The 17,808-nt window shown below is 41.9% G+C and overlaps 1 protein-coding gene across 1 annotated transcript in view; it reads right to left on the bottom strand.

Moving 5' to 3' along the window:
- Positions 1 to 5,994: 5,994 nt before the first annotated feature.
- The window catches only part of mgat4b (alpha-1,3-mannosyl-glycoprotein 4-beta-N-acetylglucosaminyltransferase B), a 384,957-nt gene continuing 373,143 nt past the window's right edge, over positions 5,995 to 17,808 (bottom strand). Inside the window, exons 14-15 of the mRNA XM_060927424.1 lie at positions 16,400 to 16,512; positions 5,995 to 6,689 (exon numbers count right to left, since the gene is read on the bottom strand). Coding sequence (XP_060783407.1) covers positions 6,666 to 6,689; positions 16,400 to 16,512 — 137 coding nt within the window. The 3' untranslated portion in view covers positions 5,995 to 6,665. The remainder of the gene's footprint in view (positions 6,690 to 16,399; positions 16,513 to 17,808) is intronic.

Below are 17,808 nucleotides of genomic sequence, written 5' to 3' on the forward strand. Positions count from 1 at the left end.
TTGTTGTCCAAAGAAAACTACAGCTAAAAAAGCTCTACTACTAGATTATTTGGATAATCTTAGTGTTACACCCGGCTCTGCTGTGCTGTGGCTGTCTCATTCCTCCTCTACATAGTATACATGGTTGCCCGGTCTTCCAGCTCCCAGGCTGCAGGGGGAGCTGGTCAACGTGGCTGTGTGGGCCATGGTGGCCAATTTGCCAGCTAATTGGAGCTCACTGGGAGGGGTTTTAAACACCTCCTCCTGGGACGCTCATTGGTCATTTTCTGCTCTGGCTTTGGCTGCTCCGGCCCCTTGTTTTTAGGGCTGACTGCACGTGGCCTCCTTTTTTATTCTCTCTCTCCCTTTACCTTTTTACGCATTACATTTCACAATGCTGACTTTCACCACGGGGCGGCACGGTGGTGTAGTGGTTAGCGCCGTCGCCTCACAGCAAGAAGGTCTGGGTTTGAGCCCTGTGGCCGGCGAGGGCCTTTCTGTGTGGAGTTTGCATGTTCTCCCCATGTCCGCGTGGGTTTCCTCTGGGTGCTCCGGTTTCCCCCACAGTCCAAAGACATGCAGGTTAGGTTAACTGGTGACTCTAAATTGACCGTAGGTGTGAATGTGAGTGTGAATGGTTGTCTGTGTCTATGTGTCAGCCCTGTGATGACCTGGCGACTTGTCCAGGGTGTACCCTGCCTTTCGCCCGTAGTCAGCTGGGATAGGCTCCAGCTTGCCTGCGACCCTGTAGAACAGGATAAAGCAGCTACAGATAATGAGATGAGATGAGACTTTCACCACATTTTTGGTTATTTTACATTCACTGATTTCTCTTGAAATTTAATGTATTAAACAACTATTGTTTAACGTTGCATATCGGTGTGGTCTCCCTTATGTTGTCGCCGCTTTGAGCCAAGTGGTCATAACACTTAGTCAGAAAGACGTGAAGGATAGATGTACGTGGAAATTGGAGTTTATTAGCAGTTATGATCCGTACAAAATTCCTAGAAATGACTGGAGTGATGGTGCAGATTTGGGGCCTAGCGTTACTGTTAGCTACATGTTGGAATATACCTTCTTTTTCCCGAAGAGTCCAGACATGGATGAACAGCTAAAAAAAACCCTACAAAGGCAAGAAAACCTTCTTCGTGTAAAGAATTTTTCCCGACATCAGCTTTTGGGAACAGAATGTTGTGAAAGCCAAAGCATTTACCCTGAAAGGACTCCGACCTGAACTGCGGGCTAGATGGTATTCCCGCCCCTCCATGTCTTAACAGCCCCAAGGATATATAGTTACATAGCTATTTGCACTCCATCATTTATACATTGGTACTTATTACTGTTAAAACAATATCATACTCACTTTTGATTTTCTATTTTTTAAAATACATTTTAAATACAATCACAAATTTCTCTGGAGTTTTCAGGCTTAGCTCCGCCCATCATTTTCTCTTTAACCACTCATTTCTTTGTTGTTCTTGAAGCATTTGCTTCTCTTTGTTAACATTTTTCTTGATAACGGGGAGACTGTAATACCTTTTATCTATTTCTCGATTTGAACAACCAAAAACGGTGCAAAAATGAACCATATTGAAGACAGATTAAAGTGCATATCATGGGTAAATTCAGGAGTAAGATCAATGTAATTCTCCTATTTTATGTTAAACTTTGGTCAAATATCTGTTACATTTTGCATTTTGTGCAATTTTTTTACCTTACGCAATAGCAGAAAAATTCAGTTGAAATCAAGCTATTTGAGGCAAATTCGTCTGCCTCTGAAAAAACTTGGCATTTGGATTTCCTGGGAAACATTGATTTTCATGACGCCACGTGCGGGATGCCTCCTTCTGAATCCTACGTCAGTGCTGGTTTGTTTATGAGAAAACGACCGTATTATTTACATCCCCGGTGTTGTCTCCATCGTCTTCACTACTTGAATCATCATGAAATCCAAGCAGATGAAGCCCCAATTCTGACATCTCATTATATTCTTCATCCAAAGGTGAAGTAACTTTGCGCCCAGGTGACAATTCCATATTTCAATGCAAAATCCCTAGCTGCTAAACTTGGTCTGCACAGGCTGTGCACTGAAACCGTGCAAGCTCTCGCAGCCTGCTGATGCTTCCGCAGGTGACGTCACGAATCTGGCTCCAGACTCCCTTGGGATTTTTCCAGACATGTTTGGTTATTTTATTTTTTTCTGCTGTAGACAGATGGCCTTGTGCAAAATTACCCTTCTGGATGAGTGTGTAAAGGGACATACGTTCATATAAAAAAAAAAAAACGAAATGGGTCCAGGATATGCACTTTAAGCCTTGCTTACACAAAAGACGGTGTCTGTTTGACCCCTGGGTGAAATTATCACGTGATGCATGACGTCATGCGCAAGGGGTCTATAGATTGGCAGGGTGTCCAGGGACTGGCTCTAACTTCCTGCACAACTCGCAATGTAGAAAATGAATGAATGTTCATAGCTCCAACATTCCTGGCTCAATCCTGAGTTTTATCTTGGAACCAGATTCACCACTCCAGATCCAAGTTGGTTACTGAAGATAAAGGAATTTTTAAAGAATAAACATAATAAACTTTCAGTTTAAACTTTAACAAAATACTGTACAACCTAGTTTGGAATCTAAATTCTAGACAACACTGCAAAACAGTGCAAAAACAATGGCGTAGAATGCAATTTATTGCTAAACGCATGCCAGTGAAACACTGGGAATAAAGACGTCTGAATTTGGGCAGCTGCAATTACAAGACAGCCAACTGAATCATTACGGTAAATTAGAAGGGCACTCGGTAGAGTGCATACCTCCACCAAGTCACATATTAGAATATCCAGATGTTTATTATGTTTACATACACATCTGGATTTGCATCAAAATCTAATCTTGGCCCATGACTCACCTTTTCTCAAAATTTCATCAAATTTTTTTACTCAAATACTTTAAGTTATGCTGCAAACAAACAAATAAATGGCGGCACAAACATAACCTCCTCCAACAAAGTGTCTATGTTTCTTTTGCTATTGGAAACACTTTGCTATGCAAGATCAGACTGCACAACTGGGACATCTTTGTAGATTATGATTTTAAATAAACTTCACAGCATGTAGAATGTGAAATACGTAACGCCAAAAATCCGATATTCTCAGAAAACATGGTACCAAATAGAGATGGTATCGACCAAACACCCAGGATCATTATTGGTCCAATACCAGCAAAAATACTGGCTCAGATATTGAAGAAATAAAGAACACATTGATCCAATCCTGTAACAAATATAGCTGGAAATATCAGAGAATTGCTTGCAGTACAGCGACGTCCACAAGGCAAAATGCAAACATTTTTTGTGAGGTTTGGTTTCATATGTTATAATTTATTATACACAACATGGCCAAAAGTATGTGGAACCCTGACCGCCACACCCATATATGCTTGTTGAACATATTCTATTCCATTCCATTCCATTCCATCTTCAGTCCCTCTTTGCTGTTATAATAACCTCCACTCTTCTGGGAAGGCTTTCCACTAGATTTTAGAGTATAGCTGTGGAGATCTGCGGTCATTAAGCTACAAGAGCATTAGTGAGGTCAGTCACAGATGTCGAGTGAAGAGGACTGGCATGCAAACAACATTCCAATTCATTTCAAAGGTTTTCAGTGGGGTTGAGGTCAGAGCTCTGTGCAGGCCACTCAAGTTCTTCCATACCAACCTTGGCAAACCATATCTTAATGGATCTCACTTTGTGCACAGGGGCATTGTCATGCTGTCATCCTCTTAGTTCCAATGAAGGGAAACTGTAATTCTACAACATACAAAGACATTTATACAACGGTGTGCTTCCAACTTCGTGGCAACAAGGGAAGGACCGCATAGCAAGAAGACACAAGAAGCCATTTTATTTATCACACATACACTCAAGCACAGTGAAATGTTTCCTCTGCATTTAACCCATCTGAAGCAGTGAACACACACATGCACACATGAGTGAGCAATGAGCACACATACATACCCAGAGCAGTGGGCAGCTATGCTACAGTGCCCGGGGAGCAGTTGTGGGTTAGGTGCCTTGCTCAAGGACACTTCAGCCCAACATCAGGCCATGTTCGCCTAGCCACTTGTCTTTAGACTGTGCGGGAAACCAGAGCACCCAGAGGAAACCCACGCAGAGACGGGGAGAACATGCAGACTCCACACAGAAAGGCCCCTGACGGCCACTGGGCTCGAACTCAGAACCTTCTTGCTGTGAGGCAACAGTGCTAACCACTACACCATTGTGCTGTCCTGCATATGGGTGTGACAGTCAGGTGTCTACATAGTTTTGTCCATATAATGTATCATGATTAAATTACTAAATCTAGCATACATCATCATATCTTATTAAAAGCCATATAAGGCATACCAAGGCTATGGTAGGGACAAAAAAAAAAGATATCCAAGGAAGTAACATATAAAAACAAGGCAGATGAGAGTTATTTTGAAGATGTATATAACACTCTAGATGTAAGATTGGTTAGCTGTTTGACTAATACACAGTTTTTTTTCTTTCATGATGGTCACCGTGTCAGATTAGGCAATCAAGAGTGCTATAAATGCTTGGCTATGTCTGGGTCAGGAGACTGGCAATACTACAAGTTTTACCGCCAACCAATCATCGTTCATGTCCTTGGATGTCGTCAGGTAGGAGGGTCAAGAAATTGTCAATCATGGCTCTCAAGGAACACACCATAGGAGCTGTCAAACTAGGTGAGAAAATAAAAAAAAATTCTGACATCCTCGACAGTTCATCAGGGTGTCATGGGGCGTCCCAGATGCCACATCGCTGCTCTTTGATTATGTTGCACTGTAAGGCCTGTTTGTCATTTCCGAAGTTCATATTCAAGCCCGGTGCTAGAAATTTGTTGGTCATGACAAAATTGTCAAAATCTGGCTCAATTTGTGTTGTCTGATTTCAGCATGAGAACTGTTTAGCTGTTTGCCTTATCTAAATATGATCATAACACTAACCAATAGGGCTGTAACGATATGCGTATCGAAATCGAAATCGCGATACGCAGAGCCACGATCCGTATCGCGATACAAGAAGGCAGAATCGCGGTACACCCTTTCAAACTTCTCCTCAGCCCAAAAACAGAGGCGCTTCCAAACTTCAATTTATGAATACTTTACTTTTTATTTAAATTACATTTTAAACTTACTTAAATTACTTTTATTTTTTTATATCTATTAGTAAGTCATTTTTTCGCCGACCTGCGACAATCTTCTGCGAGTCACGCAACGTCCACACTCGCCACTGGCAGAGCATTCATTTCTTTTAAGCGGTCGCCATTCTGGTTGCGACGCGGGGAGCGAATCTGTAAACAAGCAGCTCATTGGCTGGCTAGGTGTGCCACAAGCCAATCACAATCACTTGACCGGAAAGGCATGTCTGCTTGGGCGGAAGCCTTCTGCGGCAGTTACATTTTGACACGCGAGCAATGTTTCACCATAAAAATTCCGTAATTTCCATCTGTTTTCCGCGATCACAGAAAATCATTGGCCCTATGAGAGTGAGACAGTGAGAGAGCCCCCCCCCCAAAAAAAAATCTTAACGGATTTACACGATTTGGAAAAATGACTTTTTCAGAACCGAAAAAAACAGAGCTTCCGGCTCAACAGTATTATTTTGAGAAATAAAACAATCTTTGGATATACATTTGTTCATTTTTGCATACATATTACTCATTCTCTGTAGTGGTCTGAATTATTCGTTATTAAATAGTTAATGTAAGTAAATGTTAATAAGTCAAATTTACTACTTTAAAAAAACATTTTAAAAAAATCGTGGGCGTATCGAATCGTGGGTCAAAAATCGCGATACGAATCGAATCGTGAGTTGGGTGTATCGTTACAGCCCTACTAACCAAATCTCTTAGCAGCTCACCTCTTAACGTTATCTGCTTCCTAATTTGTTTTCATTTGTTGATGCGTGGGACCTGTACTTTATTCGTAAAGCAGATTTTCAACACACAGGTTGTCACAAATGATTTTTTATTATTCATTTTCTTTTATAGCTTGCAATATTTGTAGCTATAATCCATCTGGCTGACTTTGGTCAATCACTATTAACCTTTGCACATACAAACACACATTCATGACAATCATATCTATGTGTGTATTCTTAACATGTGCAAGTATCAGAAGAACTACATTTGTTTTGGAATAGCAAACCCTGCACCTAAAAATATTTGCCCACAAAATGATAGCACAAATTAAAACTTTGCAAATCATATCCTGAACAAGAAATTGAGTTCTCCATTTCCCAAAAAGAAAAAAAAAGCAGCATCTTCAAGGCTATAAAAACTTTTCAGTACTCCAAAGGGCATGAGAGTCTCTATCCGGTGAGCCCATAGACAAATAGACCAGTGTGATTACACTCGCTGAACCAGGAGCCATGTATGTACACATAAATACAGTTTGTTATGCAGTTTATACAGCGGCGTCTGTTCGTCGCCACGAGCTTGGCTGCGTGTGTTCTCGTGCCTTCGACGAGGGTGTGCGCTTCACTGTTGGACCCTGCTGAAGCAACTTCTGGCCAGCAGGCGGAGCTGATGGACTGAGCTGAAAGAAACACCGATGTGCCGAAGCTGAGCGTCCTGCACTACACAAGCCCAGCAAAACCACGTGGAGCAGGAGGCGTCGTCGTCACTCTGCTTTCTTAATGAAAATCTAACGAGAAGAAAAACATCACAATGAAACCGAATCTTAAGACACAGCACTAAACAACAAGATCTTAATAATAAAAACCTGTATGTCGAATAACTTGTACAACCCCAATTCCAAAAAAGTTGGGACGTTGCGTAAGCTATAAATAAAAACAGAATGCGATAATTTGCAAATCATGGAAATCCTTTATTTCACTGAAAATAGTACAAAGACAACATATCAGATGTTGCAACTGAGAAATGTTATTGTTTTTTCAAAAATATATATGCTCATTTTGAATTTAATACCAGCAACACATTTCAAAAAAATTGGGACAGGGGCATGTTTACCACTGTGTTGCATCACCTCTACTTTTAACAACACTCTGTAAATATTTGGGAACTGAGGAGATCAACTGCTGTAGTTTTGAAAGACAAATGTCCCATTCTTGCCTGATATACAGTTTCAGTTGCTCAAGTTTGGGGTCTCCTTTGTCGTATTTTGCGCTTCATATTGTGCCAAATGTTTTAAATGGGAGACAGATCTGGACTGCAGGCAGGCCAGTTTAGCACCTGGACTCTTACTATATGGAGCCATGCAGTTTTAATATGTGCAGAAAACAGTTTGGCATTGTCTTGCTGAAAGAAGGAAGGCCTTCCCCGAAAAAGATTTTGTCTGAATGGCAGCATATTGCTTTGAAACATGTATATATCATTCAGCATTAATGAAACCTTCCCAGATGTACAAGCTACCCATGTCATGTGCACTAATGCACCTTCATACTATCACAGATGGTAGCTTTTGAACTGTGCACTGATAACAAGCCAGATGGTCCCTCTCCTCTTTAGCCTGGAGGACATGATGTCTAGGATTTCTAAAAATAATTTCTAATTTTGATTCGTCAGACCTTGGGACAATTTTCCACTTCGCCTCAGTCCATCATAAAAGAGCTCGAGCCCAGAGAAGGTGGCAGTGTTTCTGGATATTGTGTATATATGGTTTTAACTTGTATTTGTGGATGCAGTAATGAACTGTTTTCACAGACGATGGTTTTCTGAAGTGTTCCTGAGCCCATACAGTGATTTCCACGACAGACGCGTCTGCTTTTAATACAGTGTCACCTGAGGGCCTGAAGATCACAGTCATCCAATGTCAGTTTTCAGCCTTGTTTTTTGCATACAGAGATTTCTCCAGATTCTCTCAACCTTTCAATTATATACTAAGTAACTTTAAAAACGCACAATGGAATTCAACACGATATCACTTTAGATCCATGCATATATTTGAAATTTATGATATTGTATGTAATGCACACACATCTTGAAACATCGATAAAGGACATTTATTGTCAAACTCAAGAATTAATTCACAATAAAAAAATTCAAAGTGACAGTTGGTCCATGTTCGGACCGTCATGCTGGAGATTCTGGGTCTGTGTCGTCCAGGGGTCTCAGCAGCAGTGACTGAGGGTGTCAGGAATCTGTCACGGAGGTGAGCTAGCCTGATGTGCTGATCCTGAACTGGCGTCGTGACTCGAGGCTGACCAGGGCGTGGGCGATCCCTGGTGCTCCCTGTCTGTCTGTAACGCTGACTCAAACGGGAAATGGTCGAATGATGAACACCGAAGTGCCGGGCGACCTCTGTCTGTGTACTTCCGGCACGCAACATCCCGATGGCCTGTTCACGTTGATTTTGGCTTAGGCGTGGCATCTTCAATAATGACAATTTTCCCATCATTTCCCCCGGGTATTTATAGGCAAGATTGTGTGTGTACAGTGTATGCAAAATTTGTTTGAAAATTAAAGCCTGTCCATGTCATTGACTACCTGAGTCATATTGTACGTTATTGAGTACAACTCCCTTAAATTCTGATTTGAGCGCAGATTTGGAACTTATTCGGGCGGAACAAAGTTATTTTTCCATTGTGATATATTTCTTTTCTTCTTGAGATAAACTCAGCACGAATTCAGCAAGTTTTATCAATGTGTATTTTTAAAGTTACTTAGTGTATTATGTACCATAGATGATGTGATCCCCAAATTCTTTGCAATTTTACATTGAGGAACGTTATTCTTAAATTGTTGCACTGTTTGCCCATGCAGTCTTTCACAGAGTGGTGAACCCCTCCCCATCTTTACTTCTGAGAGACTGAGTCTCTCTGAGATGCACTTTTTATACCCAATCATTTTACTGACCTGTTGCCAGTTAACCAAATTAGGTTTTTTTTTAGCATTACACAGTTTTGTCAGTCTTTTGTTGCCCCGTCCCAACTTTTCTGAAATATGTTGCTGACATCAAATTCAAAATGAGCATATATTTTTCAAGAAACAACAACATTTCTCAGTTTCAACATTTGATATATTGTCTTTCTACTATTTTCAATGAAATGTAGGTTTTCCATGTCTTTCAAATCTTCACATTCTGTTATTAATGTTCTACACAGTGTCCCAACTTTTTTGGAATTGGGGTTGTATTTAGCTGCAACAAAGGTCATTAAAAAAAAGCAACATCTTACAAACTGATCGCATCTGTTATGCCTATCATATTATTTAATGACTTACAGTTGTGGTCAGAAGTTTACATACACTCATCATGGGTATGAATGTCATGCACTGCAAAAAATATCTTAGCAAGTGAAAATATCTTGAAAATAGTTGACATGATCTAGAATTTCCTATTAGAAGAATACAAGACACCAATTCTGAGATTATTAAACCTAGTTCTAGATTGCAACCAACTGATTCTAAGATGTCTTATCACGTAAAAATATCTGTCCATGCAGCAAGATAATTTCACGAGTATTAAGTAATTTTCTCCTCAAATTCAGTTTTCAATTTTTTGCAGTGTGGTAATTTTGGGCTGTTAATGCACTGCAAAAAACTGAAAACTGAATTTGAGGAGAAAATTCCTTAATACTAGTGAAATTATCTTGCTGCATGGACAGATAATTTTACTTGACAAGACATCTTGGAATAAGTTGGTTACAATCTAGAACTAGTTTTAATAATCTCAGAGTTGGTGGCTTGTATTCTTCTAATAGGAAATGCTAGATCATTTCAACTATATTCAAGATATTCTAACTTGATATCATTTTTGCAGTGTAGAAGAATACAAGACACCGACTCTGAGATTATTAAAACTAGTTCTAGATTGTAACCAACTTATTCCAAGATGTCTTGTCAAGTAAAATTATCTGTCCATGCAGCAAGATAATTTCACTAGTATTAAGGAATTTTCTCCTCAAATTCAGTTTTCAGTTTTTTGCAGTGTGATTTCCTTGAACTGTTCTTTTTCCACAGTGAATGATTGTACAGTATACATCTTTAATGACTTCAAAAAACAAGAATTGAATACACAAGTTTGAATTTCTCATCTCATCTCATTATCTCTAGCTGCTTTATCCTGTTCGACAGGGTCGCAGGCAAGCTGGAGCCTATCCCAGCTGACTACGGGCGAAAGGCGGGGTACACCCTGGACAAGTCGCCAGGTCATCACAGGGCTGACACATAGACACAGACAACCATTCACACTCACATTCACACCTACGGTCAATTTAGAGTCACCAGTTAACCTAACCTGCATGTCTTTGGACTGTGGGGGAAACCGGAGCACCCGGAGGAAACCCACACGGACACGGGGAGAACATGCAAACTCCGCACAGAAAGGCCCTCGCCGGCCACGGGGCTCGAACCCGGACCTTCTTGCTGTGAGGCGACAGTGCTAACCACTACACCACCGTGCCGCCAAGTTTGAATTTATTTTGGATTTTCTCTAATTCACACAGGGTCAAAATTATACATACAGGCTCAACTATATACATACATTCACTTAAATCTATTAATAAGTGGTGCTGAAGGTTCTACAATGTCTTTTAACGTGACAAGGCCAAGGCCTATTAACTTCTCAGAAGTGATCATGATTGACTACAACTGGTAGTTTCTCTTTGCCAGCATGAAAAGGATTTGTTTGACAACACTCATTGGATTGACCAATACTCAAAAGCATGGTAAAGTCCAAGGAACTCAATGAAGATCTAAGAAGGCGAATTGTAGATTTACACAAGTTGGGAAGATCTCTTGAAGCCATTTCTAAACAATTCCAGATTCCACCTGCAGATCATCAGTTCAAACAACTGTACGTAAGTACAAGTTATTTGGATGTGTCACCATTTTGGCAAGGTCTGGAAGAAGACCCAAACTGTCATCTTCAGATGAGAGGAAATTGGTTAGGATGTTCAGGAACCACCAAGGCTCAAGCCTGCCATGAACTGGAAACTGCTGGAACACCAGTGTCACTGTCCACAGTGAAGCGAGTTTTACATCGCCATGGACTGAGAGGGTACCGACCAAGAAAGAAGCCCCTGCTCCAAAATCGACACCCTTCAAGCTCGACTGAAACTTGCAGCTGCCCACACAGACAAGCCAAATGTCTTCTGGAGAAAAGTTTCATGGTTAGATGAGACAAAGATTGAGCTATTTGGCCACAATGACAAAAGGTATGTTTGAGGAGTAAAGGTGAGGCTTTCAAACCTAAGAACACTGTACCAACTGTCAAGCATGGTGGTGGTAGTATCATGCTCTGGGGCTGTTTTGCTGCCAGTGGTACTGGTGCGTTGTACAAAGTGGATGGAATAATGAAGGAGGACTACCTCCAAATTCTTCAACTTCACCTCAAATTAACAGCTAGATGGTTGAAACTTGGACACAATTGGGTGTTCCAACAGGACAATGATCCCAAACACATATCAAAACTGGTTTTGGAATGGATGAAGCAGGCTAACATTAAGCTTCTGGAATGGCCTTCCCAAAGCCCCGACCTCAACCCTATTGAAAATTTGTGGACTACTTTTAAAAGGCGGGTCCGTGCCAGGAAACCAACCAGTTTAAATGAACTCTACCAATTCTGCCAAAAAGAGTGGTCAAATATCCAGCCAGAATTATGCCAGAAGCTTGCTGATGGCTACCCAAAGGATCTGGTCGAGGTGCAACTTGCTCAGGGACATTTAACCAAATATTAGTGGGGGGTGTATGTATATATTTGAGCCTGCATGTATAATTTTGATCCTGTGTGGATTAGAGAAAATCCAAAAAAAAATTCAAACTTGTGCACTCAATTCTTGTTTTTCTGAAGTAATTAAAGATGTATGCTGTACAATCATTCCACCCTGGAAAAAGAACAGTTCAAGGAAATCATTAACAGCCCAAAATTACCATGACATTCATGCCCATGATGAGTGTATGCAAACTTCTGACCACAACTGTACATCTTCTTATATAATAGCGTTTCTGAATTCTCTAATCTGATTCATTAGAAATTGTTGATTCATGTTCCCTTTAGGAATTCAATTCATGAATTTAATTCAACTTTATATTAATACACTCATTCTAACTCAAATGTACTAACAGACCACTCATAGGGACTTGTATAGCAAGCAGACAGGTTACATAATCTAAAACTGAGAATGAGTGGAGTAAAAAAAAAAAAAAGTGTTATTTAACAAAGAAAAATATATAATCATTGATCTGGTGATGTTTTCTGTCAGGAGACTTTATTTAAAAGTACTCACTGCAAAGACATCTGAAATTTTCACATTTTTTTTTATTCTGCATGGCAGTTTCCAATGTCTCGCAAGAACAATATCATGTGGATGAGATGTGATCATTCTGATGTGCTGGGGGTCATTTTTCTCCGTTTTGGGACCGAATATCCGACCTCTTGAGGTAAACAGTATGGCCAACCAGAAGGAGCTTGAACTAATTAGCATAACTATAGAACTGCGTCACACCAAGATGGCGACGTGCGGAAAACATTGTGACTCTGCGTCGACCTCGGGGGAGTTTTGAGTTGCAGGGATGTAATTTGTGGTTGAGATTTGTGAATAGATCTGTGAAACAAAAGACAAATATGGACTGGGGGTCCCAAATATGCGGTTAGGCCCCGGTCACACCGCCCGAACTTTGCTGGAGCGTTCCTGGAGCGGTGAAAAAAATTCATCACCGCTCGTAACCGTTCACCACCGTTTAACAAAAGTTGGCCCCCGTTAAAGCAACGCCGTATACGCTCGGCCACCGCTGATGTTTCTCGAGGGGCCCTCCTACCGCTCCGAAAGTTTTGAGCTGCACAAAATATTGCGAGCGGTGAGGAGGGGGCAATTTTCCGCCCCGGCAAAGTTCACCCCCGCTCCACCAACGCCCAGTCAAAGTTTGGCACCGCTAGACGCAAGTTCGTGGACGCTTGGGTCCGCTAGGCCAACGCAGAAATCTTGAACGCTGGACCACCGCTGCTTCGCCAGCGTTGCCCGGGCGGCGATTAAATGTTGCACAAACTTCGGTGGAGCGGTTGTAAGCGTTTTACGAGCGGACACGGGGTTGCTGGAACGGTGTCGGGCATTGAAGCAGCTATCCATGGCGGCGATGAACTTTGGTTTGGCGTTGGTATAGAGGTGTCGGAGCGGGACCAGAATTTGGCTATAAATACGGGGAGAAATGGACCAGGAGCTCATTTGGAATCGAGCTGCCGTTGAGTTCAGACCTCATCTATATCGAATTTGCTCAAAGTTACAGTAAAACTGTATCACCATGGATGCTGAGAGACTTGCTATGATTGGCGCTAAACCAACTTTATACCCCCGCCGAGCCAAAGTCCGCATGCGCAGAACGCCGCTATACCAACGCTCGCGTCACTGCTAAACCGACGCTCGCTACCGCTAAACCAATGCTAAAGCAACGCCGGCTTCAGCGGTGCACTGCTAAGCCAACGCCCGTGTTTTTGATTTTTTTCCCATTTTGTGCGCAGTGACGAGCGTTGTCGAAATTCGGCCCCCCCTCCCTACCGTTCAAGGAACGCTCCAGCAAAGTTCGGGCGGTGTGACTGGGGCCTTATACTATTGGGCAGCACAAATTCGATACATGTATGAATGGGTGAATCCAGACATTAAAAATACATGGATAGACATGGAGTCTAGAAATTGTGGCATATTGGCATTAAAGGATTGCCTTTTCGTTAATTATAAGAAGGTAAAATTAGAGGTCCAAAATAACTTTATCGTTCGGAACACATTGAATACATGGAACAAGATTAAGGTCTGCTTTAAACTTAAAAAACATTTCTCACTTCTGGCCCCCATATGGGGAAATCCAGATTTTCCCCCTTCATGTCAGGATTCAGTGTTTAAACTTTGGCGGGAGAGGGGCCTGGACCAGCTTGCTAAACTCTATGAAGGAGGAACAATGGAGTCTTTTGAGGGTTTGAAAAACAAATACTCTCTACAGCAGTCTCATTTCTATTGCTACCTGCAAATATGACATCTCATCTCATCTCATCTCATTATCTCTAGCCGCTTTATCCTGACCTACAGGGTTGCAGGCAAGCTGGAGCCTATCCCAGCTGACTACGGGCGAAAGGCGGGGTACACCCTGGACAAGTCGCCAGGTCATCACAGGGCTGACACATAGACACAGACAACCATTCACACTCACATTCACACCTACGGTCAATTTAGAGTCACCAGTTAACCTAACCTGCATGTCTTTGGACTGTGGGGGAAACCGGAGCACGCGGAGGAAACTCACGCGGACACGGGGAGAACATGCAAACTCCGCACAGAAAGGCCCTCGCCGGCCACGGGGCTCGAACCCGGACCTTCTTGCTGTGAGGCGACAGCGCTAACCACTACACCACCGTGCTGCCCGCAAATACGACATTATACACCAAAAAACATACATGCTCCAAATGAGTCTTTTTTGGAAGGCATTCTTAAACAACCCATACCGAGAAGATTTATCTCTCATGTTGATGAAACTTTCAGCCTAAACTCTAATTATTCTACTGACCATATCCGAAAGCAATGGCAGAGCGATATATATTGTCAGATAGATGAGAATGTCTGGGCAACAATCATAGAAAATACACTTACTATTCTGAGCTATAATGCTGATAGAGAGAGACAATTTAAAATTTTACATAGACTTCATTGTACACCACGATTGAGGGGCGGTCTTGGTCTGGGCTCTCCTAGATGCCCTAAATGTGATATAGAAGTGGGCACACGTACATCTCATCTCATTATCTCTAGCCGCTTTATCCTTCTACAGGGTCGCAGGCAAGCTGGAGCCTATCCCAGCTGACTACGGGCGAAAGGCGGGGTACACCCTGGACAAGTCGCCAGGTCATCACAGGGCTGACACATAGACACAGACAACCATTCACACTCACATTCACACCTACGGTCAATTTAGAGTCACCAGTTAACCTAACCTGCATGTCTTTGGACTGTGGGGGAAACCGGAGCCCCCGGAGGAAACCCACGCGGACACGGGGAGAACATGCAAACTCCGCACAGAAAGGCGCTCGCCGGCCCCGAGGCTCGAACCCAGGACCTTCTTGCTGTGAGGCGACAGCGCTAACCACTACACCACCGTGCCGCCCGCACACGTACATATGTTTTGGAAATGTATAAAGATACAAAAGTTCTGGAGGGAGGTGAAGAATGAAGTGGTCACCTTGGTGGGATATGATTTGGATCTGTCACCCCTTCAGTGCATTTTAGCAGCTAAAGCAGACAGTGCAAGAAACACTCACAATGCTAAATTGATTGGAATACTCTTGTACATAGCAAGGAAGACTATTCTCAATTTCTAGATCTCTAAGGACGCCCCTGCACTGGACGATCGGTATAAGGAAGTACTGAGAGTACTTCCACTGGAAAAACTGACTTATACCCTTCATGACAATGTTGAGGGTTTTATCAAGACATGGCAACCAGTTTTGGACACAGTGGACCCTGCTGGACTGAACTTTGCCTTATCCAATTAGTAACATGGGACCTGACTACAGCATGTCTTAGTAATTTAGATGTAATTATATCAGCCTGGTGGTGTGTGTGTGTTGTCTTGTCTTGATTTGATTTTATGATTAATTTTTTTTTATCTCTGTCTTACTCTTCTTTAGTATTATGTATGTATAGGGAGAGCCCTGATGTGTTTTTTTTTCTTTTGTTAAATATGTTCAGTTTGGGGGGGGGGGACAAAAAAAATCAAGTGGTTCTATGCACATCTTGGACTGAACTATGTGTATTGACTGTGAGAACCCCAATAAAAAGAAGTTTAAAAAAAGACAAATATATCTTTTCTCTGTTAGTACTTTTGTGTTATCGTTTCTTTCTCTGTAAGATCAAAACATTAGATGTATAACTCCATACTCACTACTGTGAACTCGAGCCCATGCATGCTAAGTCTAAGCACTAGCTAGAATGATTTAGTTATCTATCCAGAAAAATGACGTCATCTATCTTGCAGTTGTACTCACTAGGCAGGCTTTCCTTTTCTTTTCCGCTGGCTTTTAGCTGGTGGGAGAGCCGAGTCTGCCATGTTTGCCTACACCAACTTGTTTTGGTTAAAAGTAGGTCAAACACCCCATGGTGGTCACGTGATATTGTTGCTCACTTGCTTCGGCAATCTCCAGAATCATAAAATGCGAAAATCTTTTTATCTTGGCAAAGCATTTACACATAGGATACACGGTGTATGCAGCAGCGAAACATCTCCAAACTCCAACAGCAATAGAAATAGAACATTTTGCCCAGAATTCAACTTCACAGTCAGAGCCTTTAACATCCCCAGGTTGCACTCTTTCAAATCCGTATCACATGCGAATTACAGGAACAAAACAAATATTAAGTCAAATGTAGTTTAAATTTATCAAGTCTATTTTTAAGTGGGCTTTTTTTGGCCTACCTCGCTGAGAATGACCCACACAGGTGAGTCGGTGAGCACAGAAAGCCGCATGGCCTCCAGCGGCCCAAAGGAGGCCTCCACCTCCCCCTCTGCGATACCGTTCTGAAACCGACCTACAGAGACAGACAGAAAACATCAACTGTTTCTGTTCACCACAGAAGACAATATTACATATTCAGTGAAACAGGGCACTAAACTGTACCATTCCTTATCACATTTGGTACCTTTAGTACCTTTTACCTAGAACGATGCATTTAAAGCTTTACTCTAAAAACTCAAAAAATCTTTTAAGATACACTCACTGGCCACTTTATTAGGAACAGCCATCCACCTGCTGCTTTATGCAGTTCTCTAATCAGCCGATCCCTTGACAGCAGCACAATGCATAAAATCATGCCGATACAAATCAAGAGCTTCAGTTAATGTTCACTTCAAACATCAGAATGGGAAAAATTGTGATCTCAAAGTGTGACTTTCACTGTGGCATGGGTGTTGGTTTGAGCCAGATGGACTGCTTTGAGTATTTCAGAAACTGCTGATCTCCTGGGGTTTTCACACACAACAGTCTCTAGAGTTTACATAGAATGGTGCGAAAATGAAAAAAACATCAAGTGAGTGACAGTTCTGCGGGTGGAAATGCCTTGTTGATAAGAAAGGTCAGAGGAAAATGGCCAGACTGGTTTGAGCTACCAGGAAGGATATAGCAACTCATAGCAACTCTTTACAACCGTGGTGAGCAGAAAAGCATCTCAGCATGCAACAGCAGAAGACCATATTGGGTTCCACTCCTGCCAGCCAAAAACAGGAATCTTAGAATCAAGAACAAGTTCCTATTAAAGTGGCCAGTGAGTGTATAATCACATTTCCAAGTAAAATATACATATTAAAGGTATAAAAGTTAAGGGTGCCATCCCAGTGGCAAGTAAAAGTGCAGTTTAGTTCCCTTTTTTGATAATGCAGGCTTATTTTTTCCTGTGACAAACAAGGCAACAAAAATAATCTGCACAATATACTGTACATCAATGATTAGTTAGGGCCTCTTGTTAGCTTCTCACTGTAAGATTCTCACTGGAACTGGGACACCTGCTCATTAATGCAACTGTCCAATCATATGACATCAGCACAATGCATACCGGTACAGTCATGCAACTACAAGTTAAGAGCTTCCGTTAATGTCCAGGTTAAACATCAGAATATGGAAAAATGTGATCTCAGTGATGAAATTGTTGGTGCTAGAAGGGTTGGTTTGAGTATTGCAGGAAATGCTGATCTTCAGGAATTCCACATATAACAGTCTGTCGAGTTTACACAGAATGGTGAGGAAAAACAAAAAACATTCTGTGAGCAGCGATTCGGCGGCATGATGGTGTAGTGGTTAGCGCTGTTGCCTCACAGCAAGAAGGTTCTGG

Source organism: Neoarius graeffei, chromosome 8 (assembly GCF_027579695.1).
Source record: "Neoarius graeffei isolate fNeoGra1 chromosome 8, fNeoGra1.pri, whole genome shotgun sequence".
In the NCBI taxonomy this organism is placed as follows: Eukaryota; Metazoa; Chordata; class Actinopteri; order Siluriformes; family Ariidae; genus Neoarius; species Neoarius graeffei.